Here is a 22429-nt window from a genome sequence, read left to right on the forward strand (position 1 = left end):
TAACAAGCGTATCGGCCCAAATCCATAAAATATTGAAATGGGCCCATCAAAAAAAGGATGGAAAGGAATACCAAATCCATTTGAACACCATTCTGCCCCAAACATAATGAACGTGATATATGAGCAGCGAAAATGTGGTATCAAAAAACGAACAACAATTAAACCCGCACGCCAATCAAGTCTTAGCAGCCTTCTTTGGCGGAGGTGGGAAATACATTGGCGAACCCGTCTGACTCTCCGGGCTCACTGCCTGCGACTGCGGCTGCGACGGGTATTGGCCGTGTGAATGGGAGTTATTCCGTAGAGGGAGGTCTGAGGAAGTGCTGCCATTATCAAGGCGGTTGAAAGCCAAATGGCGCGGAGCAAATGGTGAGATACTTCCGCCGACGGCCATTGGCGGGACGCCAGGGGTGCGAGGGACCATGCCTGGGCCTCGGGGCATCGAGCCCGGTGTCATGGGGATCATACTTGGGGACTTCATGATCTCCTCTTCGAACTCCTTCTCGATCCGGCGCTCTTCCCTGCGTTCCATGATCTCCTCGCGTTCTTCGGGGGTGATGAAGCAAGAGTGGATGTTGAAGCCGAGGATCACGCAATAGTAGACACTGTGGGTGTGTTAGCTGGCTATGTCTTATGGAAGATAAAAAGCGGAAAAGGAGGATCGACGAACATGATGATGACCGTAACAGCAAACAGCGCTTTGGCTTGCATGCAGTATGGGATATTGGATTTACGAGCGGCGACACTGCAACTCTTCGCAATGTACCACGGTGCTCCTGGTTGGGGATGACTTGGATCCGACATGTCAGAGCCTCCTTGGTACCGGGCTGATACGATATAGAGAACGATCAGGGATGTATGGATCCCAGCCGCGACAGGAGGGTAGAGTAGATTCATCCAGTGAACAGGCACTTTAGTGATCAGGAAGAATGTGCTCAGCACCCCGAGAACAAGGTTGTAGTTGGTGATGCTGCTTTCTGTTAGCTAGCTTTTGGATAAGAGTATGATGAATAACGTACAATCCAGACCAGACCATTGGGGCCTTATACGGCCTATAGTTTGATGCTGCGTAGAGCGCCTCGTTTGGAGCGCTGTTGAACCCATTGTCTGCACCGTCTTGCCATAATAATGTCCGGTATAGATTGTGTGAAGCAATACCGGTCAATGTCAGCATGACGATAATGATCGGGAACTCGGCCAGCATCAAGTAAAGAGTGATCTTATGGTGTTTGTGCTTTTTGGGGAAGAAGAACTGCATGGTGGCGGTGGATGCGGTGCGCTGATGAAGCTGACACTGACAATCGTTCAGCTGAAGCGCCAGGGGGTTAAAGAAGTCTACAATGCAACTCTACCAGACCGGCTGGCATAGGCGCAAGAGAGCAGATGCTTGAACTTGGGAGTTTCAAAAAGTCAGAAAAGCACAAGCCTGGGCAATCCGGACGACGAGCGTTAGATATGAGCTCGAGGCCGAGTGGCAGGCTCCATGACAATGCAGAGAGGGGCACGAATCAGCATGGGACATGTAGAGCAGCTAACGTGTGTTTGAGAGTTGCATCTGGCCAATGCTTGACGGCGGCAAAGCGCCGCAGGTCGTAACCCAGGGCCATCACACCAATGAAATGGCGGGGATCGAGGGTTGGCTGCCGGTCACACACTAGGTGTGATGGGATGGCAGATCTGCACCATAGCCATCACAGAACTCGCTCTCTCGCCTTGTTCTTGGCGCTTCGGCTGGGAACTTGCAGCTTTTAGCGCCTGGCGAAACGCTGCGGTGATGGACGCTGTGACTTGGTTTGCAGTGTACATATACTCTCTATCTGGGGCCTCTGGGGCCATGAAATGCTGACTAAGTATTTTGGTAAGCTCTGGAGACCTCGGTACAGCCCGCCCCCACAGCCTCATTTCTTCGATCAGGGTCAACTCCTAACCTCGCGCCCAAAGAAGCGTTTGTAACTGCGCCAATGGCGGACCTCAACGCCCTCGGGAACCCCCCGATTCATTATCGATCTCTTGCATTGTTTTTTGGCTACCTCTCAATCGCAACCGGTCTTATCCTCAGCATAATCCGCGTTATCAGTGTCCGATATCATGCCCGCCAGAAGCAAAATGACTGGAATGGACCCCAGCGGCGCAAGCAATTTTATCTCTTTGCCATTTTGGCAGCTCTGAGCCTCGGCTTTACGTGGTTCTACATGATCAGTCTGTTTGTCTGGTCATACAAAAATTGGGCATCTAGTCCTGATGGACTATTGTATTCGAGCATAGATATGCATACTGTCACCCGGATGGGCCTTTGGCTTAAAAAGACCTATGTTTTCCAGCAAGCATGGGAGACAGTTTCTGAGAATCCGATGCGGTTTTGGTGGAGTGGACAGATCTTTGGATGGACGATTGGGTGGAGTATTTTCCTTGGCATCACCGGTAGGTTTGGTCTCGTTAGCATCCCTCTAACAGCATTACTAACTCTTGCTCACAGGTCGGAGATATCGCATTCCCCATGTTTGGGTGTACATGCTCGTTGCCCAAGCTGTCGGTGTATCTGTCGCCGCGAATCTTTTCTTTGCCGCTATCACTGTCTCGCAACGACCCAACGAGAAACATGATATCTTCGCATGGTCTCCACCGCTAGTATACGAGCTCGTCCCAGTCGTACTCTCACTTCTCGACACGGTAGCTGTGCCGATCTTCGCGTACGAGAAGAAATTCATGATCGTTCTACTCGCGCCCCATGCTCTAGTTTTTATTCCTTGCGTGCTGCGCCCGAGAAGTTCCGCCTCGAAGGGCGCTGCCACCAAGGCACAGGGAGAACAAACGACCAAGCGATATACTTTATTCATCTATTGGATTGCGGCGGCTTCCGTTGTTCTGCAGGCCTATATCACTGTTTTGATGTTGCTAGATATAGGTCCAGATGTATCGTACGGCGAGGTGGCTCAGCGGCTACTGGATACGGTATATGTTCATCCTGCTTGCAGTAGCGTGAGTTGGGACGTCATTTGGTGCACCGTGAGTGGTTTTGCTTGGGCTGCTGTGCATGGTTTTGAGGCAAAAGCAATGCTTGGTGGAAGGTGAAATGAATGGACAGGAGGCTTGCGGGATATTCCCGGACCTAGAGATATTGCTGTCAAAGGATAAACTCGCTCTTGCAGATAATCTGGTAAAGCAGACTAAAGGATTGTATCACGCAACACTCAAGACAAGGCATGTCATCAGCAGCTTCTACTTTATAGAGGAATTTTACGCACAGAGACAGTAGGTCGATATCCAAATTTTGTGTAAAAACGTTATGCAGTATCGAGTCCCATCCAAACATCCTGCGCTCGCTCGATTTGATCCAGGAGTGCCTGGACACCAAGCTTAAGGAGTACGAGAATGGGCCCCGCTATCTCGCAACCGATTTTGTGACGACCGAAGAGGCGCGCTTGAAGATCTACATGCGACATCCAGCGGAGTCCTTTGACGATATCTGGGACTACTACACCCTGGGTGGTAGGATTCCAGGCCTGGATGAAGACAAGGGCCGCTTTCGCGAGCTCATGGCGTTCACTTCTACAAGCCTGATATTAACAAAGTACAAAATGACCAGACTCATTACACCGCGGTGCAGAGGAAGATGACAGCCATTTATTTCTCGCTTTCCACGGATAATCCCATGCCTGCACCGAAGATCTGCTTCTATCCCGCCAATTTTGCGGCCAACGATGAGGTTATTGGACAGGGTGTAGATGAATGGCTGCAGAAATACGCATGGAACCAAAGGGGGAAGTCGATGACAGATAGAGTGCAGGATGTTTTTACGCACCAGGGCCTGCACGAGAAGAAAGGCAGCTTCACCTTCTTAGGGCTTGGGCGCAAAGAGGACCCGACAAAGGAGTTGAGCATGCAGATATATGTAACAGGGGAGTTGTATAGCACGCCACGTCCGGGACCCAAGTACGACACCCAGTGTAGTATTGGCTATATACATATCAAGTTAGTCCATCGCACGAAGAAGAGGACATTCACAACTATTTCGTAAGGACATAGCAATATGCCATATTCACCTGCACTGGAGATCCCTCCCTCAACCCACCGTTGACGTGCGAGTCATAGACACATAGGTTTTTATAAAGTCTACCTAGGCTATAGCTAACATCAAAAAGCCACACCGAGCTCTCCTCAACTCCAGTCTATTCTGGCAGCCTCCGCTAGAAGGATTTGCCGCCCTTGACGCACCTGTGTATTGCTTCCTAATTACTTCACGGCGATACACAGGTCGAATACGACCTGTGTGCTCAAAGTCCTGCTGTGTAGTTGTTGCCGCAACTGCGACGGACAGAAACCCAACGCAGAAGCCCTGGGCTACTATGACCGAAGTTGTGATAGACAGCAATTCTACCATGTGTGATACCACCGTCAGTGGCGCTAACCACTGCCAGCTAACCCGGCTATGGTTTCCAGCCGTGATAAGACGTCATTCTGGGACAAAGGGAGACTGGCGATAAACGCTGGCAACTGGGCCAGGCAACGCCGCAAGAATGCCAATCGGGGAATATTCTGGAGATCCGGCTGTAGCCGGCACAGACGCTCGGTGGTCCATTGCAATTGGGTCAGTTGGGGTCTAAAAAGAACGATGCGAGTGTTAGGAGGCATGGTGGAGGCAATCATCACACTGATAGCCAACACTAGCCAGTCGCATTTGTTTTCAACCAATGCCTGTAGCAGGCCAGAGTAAATGTACAAACCCCGAGTAGAACAAAAAGACCGCCCGGGGTTACCAAAAGTCATCGGCGTTAGGGCAACTTAATTCCGGCGCGTGATGCTTAAAGCTTACTTGTTGATGCTCCCTCTCTTTCTACTTACCGTCAACTTCATCATGGCCACTACCAAGCTCACCTGGCTCATTACGGGCTGCTCTTCTGGCTTCGGCCTTTCCTTGACCCGCGCCGCCCAGGCTGGCGGACACAAGGTCATTGCGACCTCGCGCAACCCATCGCGCACTCCCGACCTCGTCGCTGAGATCGAATCCAAGGGAGGCAAATGGGTCCAACTAGATGTGAACAGTCGTGACTGCGGCAGCGTGATCACTGAGCTCGAAGGCAGTGGCGACCACATTGACGTCCTGGTCAACAACGCCGGGTATTCTATCTACGCTCCCATTGAGACCTTCGAAGAGGAGGAGGTGCGAGCTCAGATGGAGACTATGTACTTTGGTCCCCTGCGCCTCATCCGGACCGTTCTTCCTCACATGCGCAAGCGGAAGTCCGGCGTGATCGTCAACATGAGCAGCGGTGCTTCGCTTGACGGCATTCCCAACATGGGTGTTTACGCAGGCGCAAAGGCTGGAATGGATGGTATGTATCAGAATTCACGAGCTTCAAGCCAATGGAAATAGCTAACTGTGAATCCGATAGCCCTTACCAAGATCCTCGCTAAGGAAGTTGCCCCATTTAACATCCGCACCCTGACTGTTATTCTCGGAACCTTCAACACCAACATGCCCAACTCGGTGGTTCTGGGTAAGTCTCCCCTACCCGAGGATTACAAGGGAACCTTCACGGAGCAGGTCCAGGGTCTTCTGGTCAGCGGAAAGATCAAGCCCAACGGCGACAAGGACAAAGCGATGCAGGCTGTGTATCAGGTTGTTGCTGGCGAGGGAGTTGGCGAAGGCCATCAAACCGAGAAGCTTCTCCCTCTGGGGAGTGACATGACCCCTCGTCTCAAAGGAGTCCAGGACTATCTCGGCAATGCTTTGGAAGTGTTCGGCTCTGTGACCAACAACGTGGATGTGGACAAATGAAGCAGATCCTTCCAGTCTTACAAAGGTCGTTTAAAGACAGTTTTCAATGCGGGGTAAATACCTAGGTAGTGACAGGCGTTACAATGGCCAGAGGGTAAAGTTTACCGAGTGTCAACTGACCAACCGGGGAATTCCTCCCTCACGCAAGTGCTCTTAATTTTCCTTCCCCTCCGTGCCTTCCGAGGCCCAGGGAGAATAATTTCATCAGCCATTGCTCTTACATCATTTCCATCTCAGTAGATGCCTCTCAGTGCTAGAAAATTACCTCGAGAGCTCAGACGTCAAGGAACCGATTAAAGGTCGTCGTAGTGGAAAAGATCCACCGAGTCTTCCGTCCGGGAGCGGGCCGGCGGCTTACTCCACATGCCCAAACACCTAGAGATAGCCTCGACCAGTTTCGCCCAAATAACAATAATTTCTACCTACATCACACTAACTCTGCCTCGATAATGCCCTGCACTGCCAGCGGAGGCCTCCAGATCTTGACCACTTTGAACCCCTCCAGAGCAATTCCTCCCACTGCATCTCAGTCCGCTCCGCGCCAGCCACCATAAGCATCATGGTCAGATCGTACGCAGTGGTATGAGGGTGCGCGAACGCCCGGGGTGCAATATAATCGTGGGTTAACAGCGTACCATATCCCGGTGTCATGGCATCTCTCTGCATAGCGAGGATCTTGCGAGCCGGTTCGTCAGACCAGTCATGGAGCACACCGTGCATGTAGTAAACCCGAGATCCCTTGATCGGCTGCGGAGTGAAGAAGTCGTAGTCCATCTTGTTCACAGGATCCGGACATTTGGACAGCTTGACGACCTCGGGTCGGTCCTGCAGGTAGAGTCGGCTGGCGGTTTCACTGTGCGCCTGACGGAAGCGTTCCATGTCATGTCCAATGTTGCCGCCGACATCGACGACAAGAGGCGTATCCTCGTGCGATGTCTCCAAAATCCGCTCGTGCGGGAAGGTATCCAGCCAGCCGGCCTGGTTGGCCATGACACCCCCCATAACGAAGCTCAGCGCCAACCCGTTCATCTTTGCCATTGTCGCTTTCTCGCGCTTCTACCGAATTTTCTCTTCAAGCAGGTCTACAGGCTCGCCATTCGTCTGGCCTCGACCGACGAATCGATTGCGTCGTTTCACAAACTAGACCAATTCGCTGTAGGCGTCACTTACCGTGCTGATATTTATTCCGCACAAATGTCGACATATCAGTCTCGTCTTCTAGAGGCGGGGGCTTCTCCAGAGGAAACTGCTGCCCAGTGTAAGGCCGTGATCTTTGCGGGTGTCGACTCCACCGCCATCATGCTGGCAACCATCCTCGTCCACCTCATCCACAACAGGAAGGCAAGGTATACACTTTCAGCAGAAATTACACAATATCGACAGGAAAGCCCATCAATAGATTCAGAGTCCATCCCTTATCTGCGCGCTGTCGTTAAAGAGGGGCTTCGACTGGGCATGGCAAACCCAACCCGATTTACCCGGGTCAGTCCTTCCTCCTCCATCCTCCGTGTTGGCGAGCACACCTTGCCTGCCGGCACCGTCGTAGGCTGTGCTGCGTATAATCTACATTATGACGAGGATGTATTTCCGCGGCCCTTTGACTACCGGCCAGACCGGTGGTTGGAGGCCAGACAGGACGGAGGGCTTATGGAGAGGAACATGATGCCGTTTGGGTTGGGATCTAGGGCCTGCATTGGGAAGAATCTAGCAATGAGACAGGTGTATGAGACCGTTCTAGCGATGGTTAGTCCTGTAGAAGGTGGATGTTTGTTAGACGGGGCTAGGATGAGACACAGCAAGATTGATATGATTGAGTGGTTTAATGGGGAGATTCGGGGGCATTGTTTGGATGTGGATTGGGATTGATTGCAGATATAACTATACTTAATCTATCATCATATTCCTTTGTTCCAATCTGTAGTTCGATGATATACAACAGGGGCCATAAGTCTTTTCATATCCCCAACTCTATACGATCTATTATCAATCTGAGGATCTCGTAACGGCCAAGAAAGATAGGCTTATTCATAGCACATGACAACATCATTCGCAGGTGTCCTGCGCGCGCCTCGTTTTCCCGGTCCTTATAATGCATAAATGTGCTTTACCAGGCAAACTTAGCTATGTCTAGACAAAAAGTTTTCATAGATACGCCATAGCGTAGTAGTGCAAGTATGCATGGATTTTACTTTGGCCCTGACTTGAATACTTTCCACGAGCGGGGGTTATTCTTCAGCAATGCTTAATGGACGGCCTGATAGCGCTTACTCTGCAAGGTAAATATGATCAGATTATAGAGGATCATCGAGGTAGTAGGTGTTACGAACATACAAACACCAATCAGTTGTGGGGCCGCATCATACACGTGACTGGATTGAGCGTGACCACTCGAGTCTAAGCCGTGCTGACATCTACTCACAGATCCTAAGCCTGAGCGCCCTCATAAAGCGGCGTCAGCCCAGATAGGAAAAGCCCCTCCTGTCTATATAGGAGCATATTCCCGTGTTGATTCCCATGTTGGATCCCATCACAAAGAGGAGAGATCTCGAACTACTGTACAGTACTAAACCGTACAGAGTGTCGACTTATCGGGGTGTGCGATAATATCGTAACTTGATGTAAAGAGGAAGTTGTAGAGAAGAAGTCATGTGGTCGGAAAGGAGTAATGCATCACTACTTCAAATGATCCATACTGTCTTCCTTCAACTTGAATTAACCCACAACTCACTCAAACCCAACCTTGTAGCGTCTTATCTGATGAAATCCTTCCGCCCCTGTTCGATTATCCCCCGGCTACGCATCACATCCCCGCTCGTCTCTGGGACTAACCAACTACGGTCGATAGCAAGCACCAGCAGCCAAATGAGTTCTCAAAAAGAGGATTCAATACCCCACGAGCTCCGCACAGCTGCAGAGCCCCGGCAGAATAGACTCCATTCTGTGCGGCTATCGCATGTCGAGCAGGTCAACCCCTCCGTGCGCCTACTGCAGTTGGCTCTGCCTACCCAGGAGAATAATAATAATGTATGATACTTTTTCGTTTATTCTTGGTTGTTTAGAGTACTCTATGGATCTATCAACCGCAACATCACTAACCATACACCGACCCCGGCGGCAATCCGGTTGGATGTCCCCCACGCCGTTAGAGCATATGCTCCACGGCAACCAATCCCGGTCCCCGTCAACCTCCAAATACCTATAGTACGCACTTTCTTTCAAAGGCATATTACTAACAAGAATATAGAATAACACCCAACAATCATTCAGCTTCCTCCCAGGCCAATGGCTAGATGTTCACATCCCATCCATCGCCCAAGCGGGTGGATTCACTATCACTTCCACCCCAGCAGATGCACAAGTACTGCCACCACCCGAGGCATCCACAACCTCGCCAACGGAGGAACCCCTGGCCTCATCTATCGACCTCCAAGGCAGACCCCCCTATGTGGAATTAGCCGTGCAAGAGTCGCCGGGGAACCCGGCCGCTGCATGGCTATGGAGACCAAAAGAAGATATCCTAGGCAAAGAGTTGAGCATCCGAGTAGGCGGGAGCTTTACCTGGCCACCTACTGGGGTGGACAGTAAAGACGTGAAGAATGCGATCTTTATTGCTGGTGGTGTTGGTATCAAGTAAGTGACTGTCTTTCTTACAATCTACCAAATCTATATCCCATTCCATTCCAATGAAAAACTAACAAACCCCAGTCCGCTAATCTCAATCATCTCCCACTTGAACAATAACGACCCAAACACAACCTGTCCCCCAAAAATCCACATCCTGTACTCAACACGGCTACCAGGAGGCCACGAAAATCTCTCGCTGGAAGAAAAGCTCGAGCAGATTCTCTTCCTACCTCGTTTACGCCAGATCATGCAGTCCCAGAAACAGTCCCGGCGAACCGAAATATTCTTAGACCTCTTCCTCACTGATCTACCTGCAGGTTCGAACAAGTTAGGCATTGATAGGGCTGGTCTTTCAACGATTCATGCGGGGCGGATCAGTGAGTCTTATTTGCATGATGTGGTTGTGAATGCGAGTGAGAGGATGGATTTGAAGGATACAGTCTGCTATGTCTGTGGGCCGCCTGGTATGACTGATTCAGTGGTTGAGGTATTGGGCAGGATTCTTGGGGAAGGTGGGAAGCAGAGGATTTTCTTTGAGAAGTGGTGGTAAGACTCTGGTTAAGATAAAATAAATCGTTGGCTGAAGACATTTGGACCACCTCATATGCAAAAGCTAATCTACGAGAATCGAATCAAGATATGATGAGAGTAGGAGAAATGCTTGAATATTCAGTAAAGGAAGACACCCCCAAGACGCCGACCTGTTGCAGGCAAGGCGCAGAAAGATATATATACAGTGAGATAAAGAAAAGCCGCTGCAACCGACGGAAACGACAGTATGTGAGAGCAGCAAAGTACAGTGACACTTGCATCTCAGTGGAGTATGGAGAAAGGGAAAAAAAGGGCGAGTAGAAGCTAGACTTCGTTAGGATGCTTCATTGGGGCCGTTGACGGTGCCGCCATCCACGATCATCATCTCGTCGATCTTGGCTTCGGTCTGGCCCCATTCAAGACGCTTGTATGTGGAGACTCGGCCTGGGCCCATGTCGAAGTCGAAGAATCTTACTCGGCGGACGAAGTTATCGTAGCCTCCGTAGCCGCCCATACCGACGCCGCCGCCGTAGCACATCCAAAGGGAGGGCTTTTCGTTGGCATCTTGCTCGAGCATGCAATAGTCGTTGACGTGGTCACTAGAGGTAGGTTAGCTTTGTGTGGAATGGAGGATGGGAAAGGTAATCTTACTGTCCACAACTGACAAACAAGACGCCCTCTTCTTCGAGAGCATCCTTGAAGCCAGAGTTGAACCCTGGTGCGGTAGGGGCTTCCATCCAGGCGCCCTTGAAGTATTTTCCTGAAGTGCGATACTCAGGAAGCGGGATGTGAATAAATGCCACGTTCATGTGGATATGCGAGTATTCGAGATGTTTTCTTCTGAGGCTCTGTGCAGTGTTTTTAAACCACCGCGTTTGACTTGGCTTGATCCAGTCATAGCCACGGAATTGACGTTCATCGGGGGAGTAGGAATGTGTGTCGAGGAAATAGAAGGTCAGGGCAGAATGGGTGCTCTTGCCTCGGTCGAGGATTTCGACGATGTAATTTCCGACCCCGTCAATGTCTTCGGGGCCAGCGGCTGAAAGGGAATAGGGAAGGTCTTCATATATGGTCATGAGTTGTGCCCGGTTCAGGTCACCCTCGTCGTCATGGTTTCCAAAGATGGCTGCGTAGGGGATTTTGCGGTCGACCAAAAGCTTCACGGATTTAAAAAGGGCGCTTTGTGCATCGGGGGCGGTCTCGCCGTTAACCTGGTCACCGGAGAAGACGACCATGTCAGGCTTCTCTTCATCGAGAAGTCGTTCGACAAATTCCAAGGTTCGAGGATCGGCTTCGCACTTCTGGCCAGGCACCAGTTCCGCTGGAACAGGGTCGCGGCATAGCCCAAGACCCGTGCTCATATGGAGATCTGCCAGCTGCATCACCTTAAACTTCCCATTCTCATTGATTCTGGGAGTAGGTTTCTTGGGTTTAGTCGGGTGGCCTCTCCGAATGCTAAGGCGAGTCTCCAGTTGCTCCGTCCGACTATCCAGAAGAATGGGAGTATCTTTGACTTCCCAGTTTGGTCGAGGGTCGACAGCATCCGCACCGTAGAGAACATCGACATATGTCACAGCACTTTCAGAGTCACTGGCATGACGGGAGGACGAACGCCTAAGCCAGAGGCCGCCCGGTCGGGGCTCCCAAGCCCCGATCTCTGTTTGTTTCGCAACAGATTCGGACGGCGGCGTAAGACGACTGATCTTCAAGTCGACGACCACCTTGTCATCAGGTCCCAGTTCCTCCTCCTTCTTCCGCTTGAATTGGATGTAGGCGCTCGAGGTCCAGCCCGTGCGCAGGTAGAGGTCCTTGTCGACGCGGTACCAATGATCTGGATCCAGTTTGCAACTAGAGAAAGGATTGATAGAGGAACATGTGGTGACAGTAACATCGGTGATCACGTAGCCGGAGTAATGCGATGGGAGATGGCCGTGAATAGAGGAAGGAAGGACACGAAATCGATTATCGAGAACGACTATCACGAGTAGTATGAATGTGGCGACTAGACCGAGCTGTACGCTCGCTCGGACCTGTCAAGATGTCAGCCAAATGTTTCACACAAGTCAATGTGTCGTGTCATACTAGTCGGCGAGCCATGATGAAATGATGATCACCCTGGCAAGGACTTGGACAAGGGCGTGGCGCAGTGTCGCATGATGCCCATGGACCGAAAGAGGGAGTATGCAGAGAAGAACCGAGTCAACTCTAGAGAAAAATATATAGGGAGGGAATGTTTGAAAGACGAAGGTGGCCACGCTTGGACCCTGGAAGGCGGTCACTGGCTTTTCGACTCCTTGTCAGGGTCCAGCCACTCCAAGGCTCTTAGTTTGCTTACTTAGGTAACTTTACTATGTAGTCTACCTGGGTAGTTATGCTTATTTCTCATAATTTTCAAGTTTATTTTCATTACTATCTAATATACCAGAAATATCATCATTCATATCCCTCTATCCTCTATATCCTCTATATCTATTTGGAGTCGGTAGGCTGGTAACGGCCCTCGGCAACATCGCGCGCCGTCACCTCGCCACTCAAAATGGCTTGAGTAGTCTTGAGAATAGTGGACCAATCCTCAAAGGTTGTGTACTTCATGTTTCTGCGCTGGCAGTAGGTGACCAAATCTGCAAGAACGTTCCAAGGTTAGCACTGGGGCGTCAATGAAGGCGGAGCAAATGAATACCTTTGCCCTGTTTGGCGAAGAGAAGATCAGTCTCCGCGGCAGCAGACAGATCTGAGACACCGTCTCCAGCATAGAGGAGGACAGGGCGCTCGCCATCAGGCAATGCGGCGTAAGGCCTGATCTCCAGAGACTTGTCATGGCCAAAGTGGCTGGGAAAGGGTTGTTAGCAAGACTGGATCGATGCAAGTTCTTCGGTAGCAGTTTACCTGTCATCGTGGTACTCGATACCCCAGCCACCCTCGCTGTTGATGTCCTTGCCGTCGCGGCTCACGGGCTCGTTGGAGATAATGGTCAGGTGCTTCGCCGGCTTGTGGCCGAGGAACTTCTCCAGCAGGGCACTGATAATGGGGCGCATTCCAGAGGACAGAATTACAATGGGGACATTGTTTTCCTGGGCCCATTCGTAGAATGCCTTGAAGCCAGGGTCCAGCTTCATGTTCTTGAGCAGGATCTGGATACACTGGTCGTAGGGGGTCTTGATAGATCCCAGCATTTCGCGGAAGGCATCACTGCAAGTATAGAAGACTGATTAGATTGTGATATTGGTCAAAATGGTCGAGTATATGCCCACCGGAAGCTCAGGGTCTCGTTCAGAACCTGTTCGTTCAAGACAAGGCGCTGTTCCCGGCCGAAGCCAAGGTTGTCGATCTGGATGGTGTCAGTGACGAGCTAGATGATGACGGCACATGCGATATACCATGAAGTCATTGCCTGTTCTGGTCAGCCTTGAAGTAGCGCTTTGCGGGGAAGCACCTACTGTCGTCGACGGTAATTGTGCCATCAAAGTCGGTGAAGAATATGAGTTTGGGGTTAGTCTCCATGTAAGGGAGCGAGTGGGACCCCATTGTGACGGCAATGAATATAGAATATAAGGGAAGAATGAAGGTACAAAGAGAGAGAGAGAGAGAAAAGAAAGAATTGACCCCTCGATGCCTCAGAACTGGGGGTGGGTCGGTGAGTGGGTTAGTCTCGATGGAGCAAGATTTTCCTCTTCTGGTGATTTTTAGCTCCCGACTGCATTTTGTTGTTTTGTCGCATCATGTTTCGGCTGCGCAAGGCTCTACAGAGAGTCCTAGGGGTAACCCCGTCACCGGGTGCTCTACGATCTCGGGCCATTGACACCGATTTCTCCGTCTTCAGAGGTAATTGCGTCCCTCTCGTGCCCCGTCATCAGACTAACAATGCGCGCAGAGGGAGACCGAGTTGTGCTACACGGCAAGCAGCCCTCATTGTCAAAGCCATTGAAGAAGGGCGACAAGCTACAGAGTCATCGGGGATCTGTGGACCATAACAGCATCCTCAACAAACGCGTATGGGATACAGTACAGTCCAGCAAAGGTCAGTAACTCGCATGTTCTCTGCTGCAGGCCACCACTGACTTGGAATGATATACACAGGTGCACCAATTCGAGTCAGCCTCCCCACACTGGAAGAATACGTCACCCTGACTCCTCGCCTGGTCACGCCGGTATGCGCATCACTCTCACAGCAACGCACGGAAAGATACCTTGGACTCACGCTATCCCAGTAGATCTACCCCCAAGATGCCAATTTGATTACTTCACTTCTCGACATCCACCCCAATACCCCTGTCGCGCGTGAGGATCAACCTCCCTTGGAAATTCTCGAGTCCGGAACAGGCCATGGGTCTTTGACATTGCACCTGGCGCGTGCCATTCATGCAGCCAACAGCACATCGCCGCCTCACCCATCCCGATCGCAGATCAATTACCTAGAAGGTCGAATCAACAGGCCAGGAGAAACGGAAGCGGAACAAATCAAAGATAAAGTAGCCGAGACAGCCGCGGATCCAGTGCAGGAAGAATGGGATGCGTGGCGGGCACAGCGCAATGCTGTGATTCACACGGTGGACGTCTCGCCTAAATTCTCTGCGTTGGCTGAGAAGAATGTGCGAGGCTTCCGCCGTGGAATTTACGCAGGAAATACCGATTTCTACGTGGGTCCTGTCGAGAAGTGGATTGCTCAACAGATGCAGCAGCGGAAGAAGACCGGCCTGGCTGCATTGGCTGGGAGAAACACTGTTGAGCCCTTCTTGTCCCACGTTATTTTGGACATGCCTTCTTCGAACCTCAGGATCCCTCATGTTACACCGGCCTTGAAACGCAATGGTTACCTGGTGGTCTTCATGCCCAGCATCACGCAGATCGGCGAGTGTTTGCAACTGATCAAGGATCAGCGATTGCCTCTCGTCCAAGAGCGGGTAATTGAGCTTGGTAATGGAATCAGCGGTGGTCGCCTATGGGATGTGCGCTTCGCGACTAAGAAGTCCGGCGCCGACCCATCGTCTTGGGCTGCTTCTTCGGATGCGGAGGATACTGCCGCAGCTGCAGAGACTGAAGAAGCCAGTGTCAGTGACGCTGCTTCTGAGGTAACTACAGAAGAATCTCCGAAAGGAGGAGAATCTGTTCTGGTTTGCCGGCCCAAGGTCGGTGTTCGCATCCAGGGCGGCGGCTTCGTGGGAGTCTGGCGGCGTATCGAGGATTCCACTCGCTGACCTGCCACTCCGTGTATATTGAGCACATAACCATCCCTGTAACATATAGCTTCTGTACACTATTGCATATCTGATAGAACACTAACATAATAACAATGAGAGCCCGAAAGGATATCAAACACCACAATTCACAGCTTCGCTTTGTCAACCTCAACAGCATCCTCACTCTGAACACCGGACCCCTCACCCTGGGCAGATACGCTATCCGCCTTGGCCAGAATCCAATCCCTAACATCAGCAACAAACTTCGTCGTAGTCTCAGGCAACTCAGAATGCAACCGATGATAAGCCCCGTCATAAGTAACAAAAGTAACATCCTTCCCGCGCTTCTTCATCTCCTCCGCAAATGCCTTGCTAGCAGGGTAACTAGTAACACGATCCTCATTGCCATGACCAAACCAGAAAGGCAACGAACTCTCAACCCATTTCCCAGACGATGCTTCCGTCTCAAACATCGCCTCCAGCCACAATCCCCGATCCAACATACCAGCCAGTCCCTCAAACGTGCCGGTATCATGACACAACTGATCAGCAATGATATCCTCAACAACAGACTCAACCCGAGTCAGCAGTTTCGGGTCAAGCGGGGAATACCGCTGCTTATGCGGGAAAACCTTGGCAACAAGACGCCCGGCAGCGACAGTGAACTTTGACGGGCGCGAGGACGGGTCAATGGCGATTAGTGGGGAGTAGAGCATGACTCCAGTTAGCTTGGGCCGGTTGGAGTCTTTGTTATATGGAGACTCTGGGTGGAGGATGTAGTTGAGGGTTTGGCCACCGCCCATGCTGTGGCCCATTAGGAAGATAGGGGTAGTAGACTCTGACGGGAGGGAGAGTAAGAAGGAGTGCATGTCTGAGAGGACTTTGTGTGTTGGGCCTGTGTTGCCCTTGTCGCTGGCTTTCTTGACCTCGCGGCCCCAGCCTCTGTGGTTGTGTTAGTCTTTTTTTGGGGGGCAGCTTTGATATTGAGATGGCTTTGGTGTGTGGTCTTGAGTGAAGGATGGGTGTTCATAGCTCGGGGTAGTTATCTCCAATGTACATACCTCTGATCAAAAGACCTGACCTCAATTCCTGCTTCCGCCAGGTTTGGGAACATGTCGTAGTAGGCATTGCCTAGAAGTGTTATTGACACGTAAATCAGCGTTGCTATGCTGGCTCATCCAGCGTCGAGACTTACAGTGATCACTGAAGCCATGAATAAAGGCCAAGATGGCATGTGGAGATCCGCTGGTCTAATTTTCTTGTCAGCATTTGCACGAAACATGTCGGGAGAGACGAGGTCGTCTAGGTCAAGGCAAGCTCGATCGAAGCTCAACCCGCTCTGGTCCTTCAGTCAACTCACCTCCCATGTTTTGGTATACAGCTCAAGGCCGTCTGGTAGTGAATGTGTTCCCTCTGTCATCTTGTGAATTGTTGAGAAATTGAAGCCTTGAGGTGTAGTCAAGTCGATCTCACCCAGTGTTAGCATGTGATCTGCAATGCACGGACTCTGCATATCCCGAGGGTATTGACTCACTCCGTACTTACGGCTGATATCTTACATGCGCATGAATTTCAATTGTACCCTTTCAAATTACATATGTTTGAATCATATGTAGACCTGCTACAAGTTGCTACATTTATCCCAACTTGTATATCTCGAAATACTGGATATACAAAAACTTATGACCAGTGACTGTATATATTTCGTTCCATAGGACTATTTGCCACGGAAATATGGAACCCACTCCACAGACTCTAGCAGCTCCTGGATATATTCTTAAAATGTCACATCCCTATCGACATCACCAGTATGAGGTTCCACAAACAAAGCCCAATAGAGTAGAGTGATTCATAATATACATCCAACACAATTCTATACCACCCAACGATCAAGAAGTATACAAATACAACTTACACCCCTCATAACACCCGATATAAAGCGCACTCCCAACCACAGCAGCCACAAAAGTCAACCCAGACCCCCGAAACAGCCCAGAAATCCCCTCCTTACGCACCACATCCCCAGCAACAGCAAAAGCCCCAGCTCGAGGCTGTAAGTTGACCTTCGCCCCATCAAGACCGAGCCGAGGTACCCCTGTCTGTGCATGGTTCCCAACAGCAAGCCTCATTCTGGTCTTAACCACGTCGATAGGAACAAAGAACCAAGATGCACAACCGCCCGCAATACCCGCACTCAAAATAGTTGCCTGTAATTGCTGGGTTATATCATTCTTCTCCTTTTTAAGTTTCCATCGCTCAAGTAATGTCTCTTTTATCATCTCATAGAGACAAAATGTCAGACATATACTGGGTAGCTGACTTGCCACCAAAGCCGTATACCCAGTCCATAGTTTCGATGGCTGTTTCTGGAACTGTTTCAGTATCTCAACTGTTGGAGACGTAGGTAACCCTCTAACTCCAGTCCCAGAAACAGGTGGTGATGGAGGTCTCTGGATAACCTGGGCATTCTGTTTTAATACCTCGGCCGGATTAAGAATCGCACAGGCAATAAGTTCCGCTAGTGCACTACTAGCAACGTGGAAGATAGATCGAGGTACACCGAGCATGTATCCAGCGGATTGAGCATTCTCGAATGTTTTCTTTGAGGCTTCGTATGTTGTGAAGAATGCTGCTGAGGAGAGTGTGCCTGCTAGAAGAGTTGGTCCGAAGCCTTGATAGAGGCCATGGAAAATGGTGCGGCTGAGGGTTCCGTTGCCGTGTTTGTAGATTGTTTTGTAGAATGGGGATTGCATTCGTGTTATTACTGTGTCCATTGGGTGGATTATTATTTCGCTTGTTAGGGCGGCGATTGTTGCGGCCTTGCTTTGGTCAGGAGGCTTTTGTTTGGCTGGGGGCTGGCTGGCTTACTTGGGTTATTTCTGTGTTGTTGCTTAGAGACATCTTGTATGGTAATTTAAGGTATGCATTAGTCGTAAAGGGGTCTTTTCTTTTCTGAAGTGTTGCTCATGAAGCTAAAATGAAGCGATAGAGGTAGTCGGGCTCCGCGGAGCCCGAGCCCTTGATACTCTTTATCTCCGAGGTCAGTTCAAGAGTGTTATTCCTTTCATATATTAAGATTGGATTGTAATTTGTATGTTACTATGCCGTAGCTGCTGTCTATAACTGAATGGCCGACCTAAATTAGACTAAGTATTTCGCGGCCGTCGACTATTGTTGACTACGTTTCTAAATCCCCCTATACTTATAACATAGGTCCCTGTCTATTTGACCTTTAGATATAGTGGGAGAATTAGTGGGAGTACTAACACTCTTTGAATATTCCTTAGAATACCCTTTGGAATACTCTGTAGAATACTCTTAAAGAGTTGTACGTGTAGTGCAAGTAATGCAAGAAGCCAAGTGGCAGCCATACATATACAACTGTCACGGTGAGCAAGGAACCCGAGGATCCAGCCCTACGCCACAGAGACCCCTTATCTATACATTCTACAAGTGAGCAAGTACCAATACCAATAGAAGAAGAAAGGAACAAAGCCATGCTCTATTCTCGACTGGGCCTCGCGTTGGACAGATGACAAAATAAACACGTACATAGAACAGACAACTCCCTTCGCCCAAACAAAAGACAAAAAGCAACCTCGTCACAGGGCAAAGAAACCATACCCTTCAGCCACCTGTTCCACCCGAACACCAACCAACCTCCCATCCTAAGCGTCGTGAAGCCGTCTCAGATGACGTTAGAGATTAGGTGAGATGAAACCGAAATAAATCAGGAAACACAAGGACACAGGAGATAGAGAGAGAGAGACAAAGAGGGAGAGGCGGGAGGAAAGAGGGGACGCGGAAGATACAGGAGTCGAGGAAGATATGCAATATTGCCGTGCCAAAGACTACATCCAAGGGACACGAGGCACAAGGCCAGGGCATTGTTCGCGGGGGAACGAATGCTCCGCTCGCAAATCAAGGGAGAGGGATAAAGAGAAAGAACACGAGAGAGGATGAAGGACGTTCATAAACAGGAGAGAAAACAGAACGAAAGAAAGAAATACGTAAAAAAACACCATAAGACGGCAGACTATAAAGCCACCACCCAAAAAGATTCCGAGATAACAAAGAGCAAGAAAGGACACCGATTTCACAAACACCCATCTTCAAATGCTCCAATTCGTTAGTGCCGTTGCGGCCCGAAGTCTGCCTCCACCACCTTGCCCTTCTTCCCTTTAACCGTAAATTCCGCAAGCAATGCTACGTGGTCACTCGGGAAATGGAAGTTCGGGAACCCGGGGACACGACGTAGGTACTCCTTGTCGACTTCGCCGAGTAACGCTGACACATGGAGTGTGTTGGAAGAGTACCAGATGTAATCGAGGATGGCCGTGAAGTCGGAGGTATAGTTGGTGAAGCTGAGCTCACCCATCGAGCCATAGGCAGACTTCAGCTTGAAGGGGTGTGTCATACCCACCTTACTGAGGTTTCCGTACAGTCGCTTCTCGAGATCAGGGTGTTCTTCCGGCAGGCGGCCAGTAGAAATCAAGTTGTAAGCCGCGGATCCTGGCGAAGAGTTGAAATCACCACACATGAGAACGGGGATTTGATCACCGCTGGAGTACTCCATCGACGGAGCCGGTTCCACCACGGGGGCGTTTTCTGAGCCACTTTCGGCCTCTGAAAAGCGGAATGCGGTCTTATCAGTACACGCGGGCCATTTAGCGTACTTGTCCGAGAGCTTGGTGATTTCCTCCATCAGGATAGCAGTCTGGATGAGCTTGACATCCTTAAAGGCTGGATCCCAGTACAGATGGGCGTTGACACTGATAAAGCGTGCACCGGTCTGGCGGTTCTCCAGGAAGATCACAACGGCGATGTGGTCCTTCTGCCACAGTCGGTTGTAGATATCGTCTTGGCCCTTGGCGTCAGGACGTCGGACGGCTGTCTGGCCGAAGTTGATCAATTGCTTGTCCAACAGGATGTACTTGCTTCCCTTGAAGAAAGTAGCACAGCCATCAACCGACCGGGCATCTTCCTCCTGCATGCCCATTGCACGTCCTCTAGGCCAATAAACGCCCTTGTAATCATTGTAGGCAAGCTGCTCCCGGAAGTAATTGTTGTAGCTTCCCTGGTCAACCTCCTGAAGGCAGATAATATCTGAGCTGTGAGATCGGAGTTCGTTGATGATAAGCTCGCGGCGGTACTCCCAGGCCAGCACACGGGAGGGGACGTAGCCGTAGTGCGATTGGGTGGCAGAAGAGTCGCACAGGGTGTTGTACGACAGAACGGTGATCTTTTCCGTGGGACTGTTGCTTGAGCTGGAGGTCTCGTCAAGGATGACCCAATCACGGTCGGGGGGAGGGAGGTGAACTAGAACGATAAGGTTAGCAAACAAGCTTTCACAAATCGTGTTGGAAGGAGACCGTTGACACACCTGGCATCTCTTCCTTTAGGTACTTGATAAGCGCCTTTGTACCGTCCTTCATGATCTGGGACTTGAGAACATCGTTAAGGGGGTTGCCCTCAACGCCCAGCGTATCCAGACGGTATAGGTAGCCCATCTCGTAAGGGAGGTTGCGAATGTTGTTATCGAAAAGATAGAGTTTCTTCAGATTTGAGAGCATGCCAATCTCTTCTGGCAGCTCCGTCAAGTCATTGCCTGAAAGGTCCAGATGGGTCAACTTCCGAAGTTGTCCAATTGCCGAAGGCAGTGCCTTGAGCTTGTTGGAATTGAGGTATAGCTTCTCGATGAAGGCATAGCTGAACAAGGATGTAGTCAAAGCGCGTAGTCCTTGGCCACCGAAATCAAGCGCATTCCAGCCTTGTCGACTAGCTGGCTTTGATCCGGATGCACCATTGCGCCCTTCTGCCCCATTCTCCTGGGGCTCGGTCTGACTCATGATCTGGATTCCTTTCGTCTGTTGCGCGATGACGCGGGCGTAGTAATGCGGGGAAGTGGCCTGTCTCGACTCAGCTGCCAGCTGGAGTTGTTGTTGCCAATGCTCGTTCATCGATTCGTCCATGTCGTCGTCGACGGCGGCCGGTACACCATTCTGCAAATGAGTAGAAGTGAAATGGGAAGTCGTAGTAGAGGCCAGCGCGCCGCTAGCGAAATTGTGTTGGTGGGTGAGGTTATGAGTGGCTTGTGTGTGGTGGGCATGATGGTGCGGCTGCTGTGCGTGATGGGAGTGGTGGGTTTGCGATTGGAACTTAGGGATCTGCATGCCAAACCGCTGGTGGGTTTGACCGCCATTCATCATGACATGCTGACCCTGGTGACTTTGGCCATACATGTTGAAAGAACCAAGAGCAGCAGCTGGATTCAGGGCAGGGGAACGGGAGGGGGAGGGGGTATCGGGGTTGAATTTCAGTCGCCCCGTCGGAGAGTTGGTCCCGTTTCGAACGATGTGTCGCTGGTGAGGGTTCTGTTGCGCTTGAGTTTGGAAGTAGAACTGCCCGGCCCCAGGCTGCTGGAACCTGTAGGTACCATCTGCCATTTAACGTGGCAGACGAGACCGTGTGTTGTTTCCCTGGTGGAAAACCGGTTGGTGGGCGGACGGCGCTGAATCGAGTTCGTTCGAGGAGGCGAGGAGAGGAGTAGAGGATCGAAGACGGTCTCTTCTCTTCTTCCACATAGAGACCTTTCGTGAAAGCCCTTAGATTAGAGCACGATTGGGGGTCGCTACAGCCTTGGCAGCAGTCGTTGAACGGAGTACCTAAGGGCGGAGAGTGGTCGGAGACGTCAAAAGGAGGCGAGATCGAAGTGTTCGGAGTGGTCGAGGTTCAAAAAGTCGAGGTTAGCCCGAGGGCAAAGATTGACGTAGCAAAGATGGGCAAATCACACGATTGTCTCCAGGTCGATGAGGACGGGTACTGAGATGACACTGGTGGTCTGCATCGAAGGCGGGAGTCACGTGCCGAAGGCGTATCACGTGATGCCAAGTCTCTAGCGTGCATGGGATGCCAAGAGATCGCAGTCTTATGTTCTTATTGAGTACTCGTACGTGAAGTCTCTCTGGAAGGTGTCTGTGTGGGGATCAATGATGATTTGGACCTATATAAAGATACCCTGGGGGATCTTCTACCGCGGTGTGGGGTCACATAGCTCTCTGGAAAGTATGGAAACTTCCGAAACCGCCCTTGTATAAATCATTTGACCCTTTCAAGAATGAAAGTTAGGCTTATCTATGTCTCAAAGCTTATATGAATGAAAGATGAGACCGTAGAAGAGGATAGGGAGAGGAAGTAATAAAGACTGAAAGAAAATGGCCTAGACTGAAAGGACATCAACAAACCTCTAGTCTCCCAATAGGCTATCTGCTCTTTTGATTATCTAGCTGAATTGTCAGTAGGATAGCATAATGAGATG

General features: G+C 50.6%; 10 protein-coding genes across 10 annotated transcripts; 4 read left to right on the top strand and 6 right to left on the bottom strand.

Annotated features, from left to right (window-relative positions):
• Positions 1–175: 175 nt before the first annotated feature.
• Positions 176–1258, bottom strand: PENARI_c004G07727 (uncharacterized protein; the record flags this gene model as incomplete). The annotated part of the gene is made up of 3 exons (XM_022629253.1): positions 176–605; positions 671–970; positions 1020–1258. 3 exons carry the CDS (start codon positions 1256–1258, stop codon positions 176–178), a joined length of 969 nt encoding a protein of 322 aa, XP_022490916.1.
• A 703-nt stretch (positions 1259–1961) lies between these two features.
• PENARI_c004G07160 (uncharacterized protein) lies at positions 1962–4714 on the top strand (the record flags this gene model as incomplete). The annotated part of the gene is made up of 6 exons (XM_022629228.1): positions 1962–2421; positions 2477–2979; positions 3339–3489; positions 3573–3892; positions 4143–4381; positions 4441–4714. The coding sequence occupies 6 exons, from the start codon at positions 1962–1964 to the stop codon at positions 4712–4714; spliced, it is 1947 nt and encodes a 648-aa protein (XP_022491030.1).
• A 141-nt stretch (positions 4715–4855) lies between these two features.
• Positions 4856–5779, top strand: PENARI_c004G12520 (SDR family oxidoreductase; the record flags this gene model as incomplete). The annotated part of the gene is made up of 2 exons (XM_022629512.1): positions 4856–5333; positions 5394–5779. 2 exons carry the CDS (start codon positions 4856–4858, stop codon positions 5777–5779), a joined length of 864 nt encoding a protein of 287 aa, XP_022490633.1.
• A 293-nt stretch (positions 5780–6072) lies between these two features.
• PENARI_c004G03446 (uncharacterized protein) lies at positions 6073–6817 on the bottom strand (the record flags this gene model as incomplete). The annotated part of the gene is made up of 2 exons (XM_022629032.1): positions 6073–6154; positions 6300–6817. 2 exons carry the CDS (start codon positions 6815–6817, stop codon positions 6073–6075), a joined length of 600 nt encoding a protein of 199 aa, XP_022490762.1.
• Positions 6818–6973: 156 nt separating this feature from the next.
• Positions 6974–9953, top strand: PENARI_c004G05411 (uncharacterized protein; the record flags this gene model as incomplete). Its single annotated transcript, XM_022629137.1, has 3 exons — positions 6974–7522; positions 9024–9409; positions 9485–9953. The coding sequence occupies 3 exons, from the start codon at positions 6974–6976 to the stop codon at positions 9951–9953; spliced, it is 1404 nt and encodes a 467-aa protein (XP_022490711.1).
• Positions 9954–10268: 315 nt separating this feature from the next.
• On the bottom strand, positions 10269–12031 carry PENARI_c004G08852 (metallophosphoesterase family protein; the record flags this gene model as incomplete). Its single annotated transcript, XM_022629310.1, has 3 exons — positions 10269–10533; positions 10586–11964; positions 12017–12031. The coding sequence occupies 3 exons, from the start codon at positions 12029–12031 to the stop codon at positions 10269–10271; spliced, it is 1659 nt and encodes a 552-aa protein (XP_022490933.1).
• A 372-nt stretch (positions 12032–12403) lies between these two features.
• Positions 12404–13459, bottom strand: PENARI_c004G10660 (putative Phosphoserine phosphatase; the record flags this gene model as incomplete). Its single annotated transcript, XM_022629411.1, has 6 exons — positions 12404–12555; positions 12615–12763; positions 12821–13123; positions 13186–13262; positions 13312–13325; positions 13372–13459. 6 exons carry the CDS (start codon positions 13457–13459, stop codon positions 12404–12406), a joined length of 783 nt encoding a protein of 260 aa, XP_022490937.1.
• A 194-nt stretch (positions 13460–13653) lies between these two features.
• On the top strand, positions 13654–15129 carry PENARI_c004G10773 (tRNA (adenine-N(1)-)-methyltransferase; the record flags this gene model as incomplete). The annotated part of the gene is made up of 4 exons (XM_022629417.1): positions 13654–13756; positions 13806–13952; positions 14012–14082; positions 14146–15129. 4 exons carry the CDS (start codon positions 13654–13656, stop codon positions 15127–15129), a joined length of 1305 nt encoding a protein of 434 aa, XP_022491021.1.
• Positions 15130–15257: 128 nt separating this feature from the next.
• Positions 15258–18012, bottom strand: PENARI_c004G03921 (uncharacterized protein; the record flags this gene model as incomplete). Its single annotated transcript, XM_022629062.1, has 6 exons — positions 15258–16053; positions 16173–16242; positions 16307–16361; positions 16472–16579; positions 17127–17930; positions 17980–18012. 6 exons carry the CDS (start codon positions 18010–18012, stop codon positions 15258–15260), a joined length of 1866 nt encoding a protein of 621 aa, XP_022490896.1.
• Positions 18013–19240: 1228 nt separating this feature from the next.
• On the bottom strand, positions 19241–21557 carry PENARI_c004G02761 (CCR4-Not complex 3'-5'-exoribonuclease subunit Ccr4; the record flags this gene model as incomplete). The annotated part of the gene is made up of 2 exons (XM_022629000.1): positions 19241–20430; positions 20495–21557. The coding sequence occupies 2 exons, from the start codon at positions 21555–21557 to the stop codon at positions 19241–19243; spliced, it is 2253 nt and encodes a 750-aa protein (XP_022490955.1).
• Positions 21558–22429: the final 872 nt, after the last annotated feature.

This window comes from Penicillium arizonense (assembly GCF_001773325.1).
Source record: "Penicillium arizonense strain CBS 141311 chromosome Unknown PENARI_contig004, whole genome shotgun sequence".
Classification (NCBI taxonomy): Eukaryota; Fungi; Ascomycota; class Eurotiomycetes; order Eurotiales; family Aspergillaceae; genus Penicillium; species Penicillium arizonense.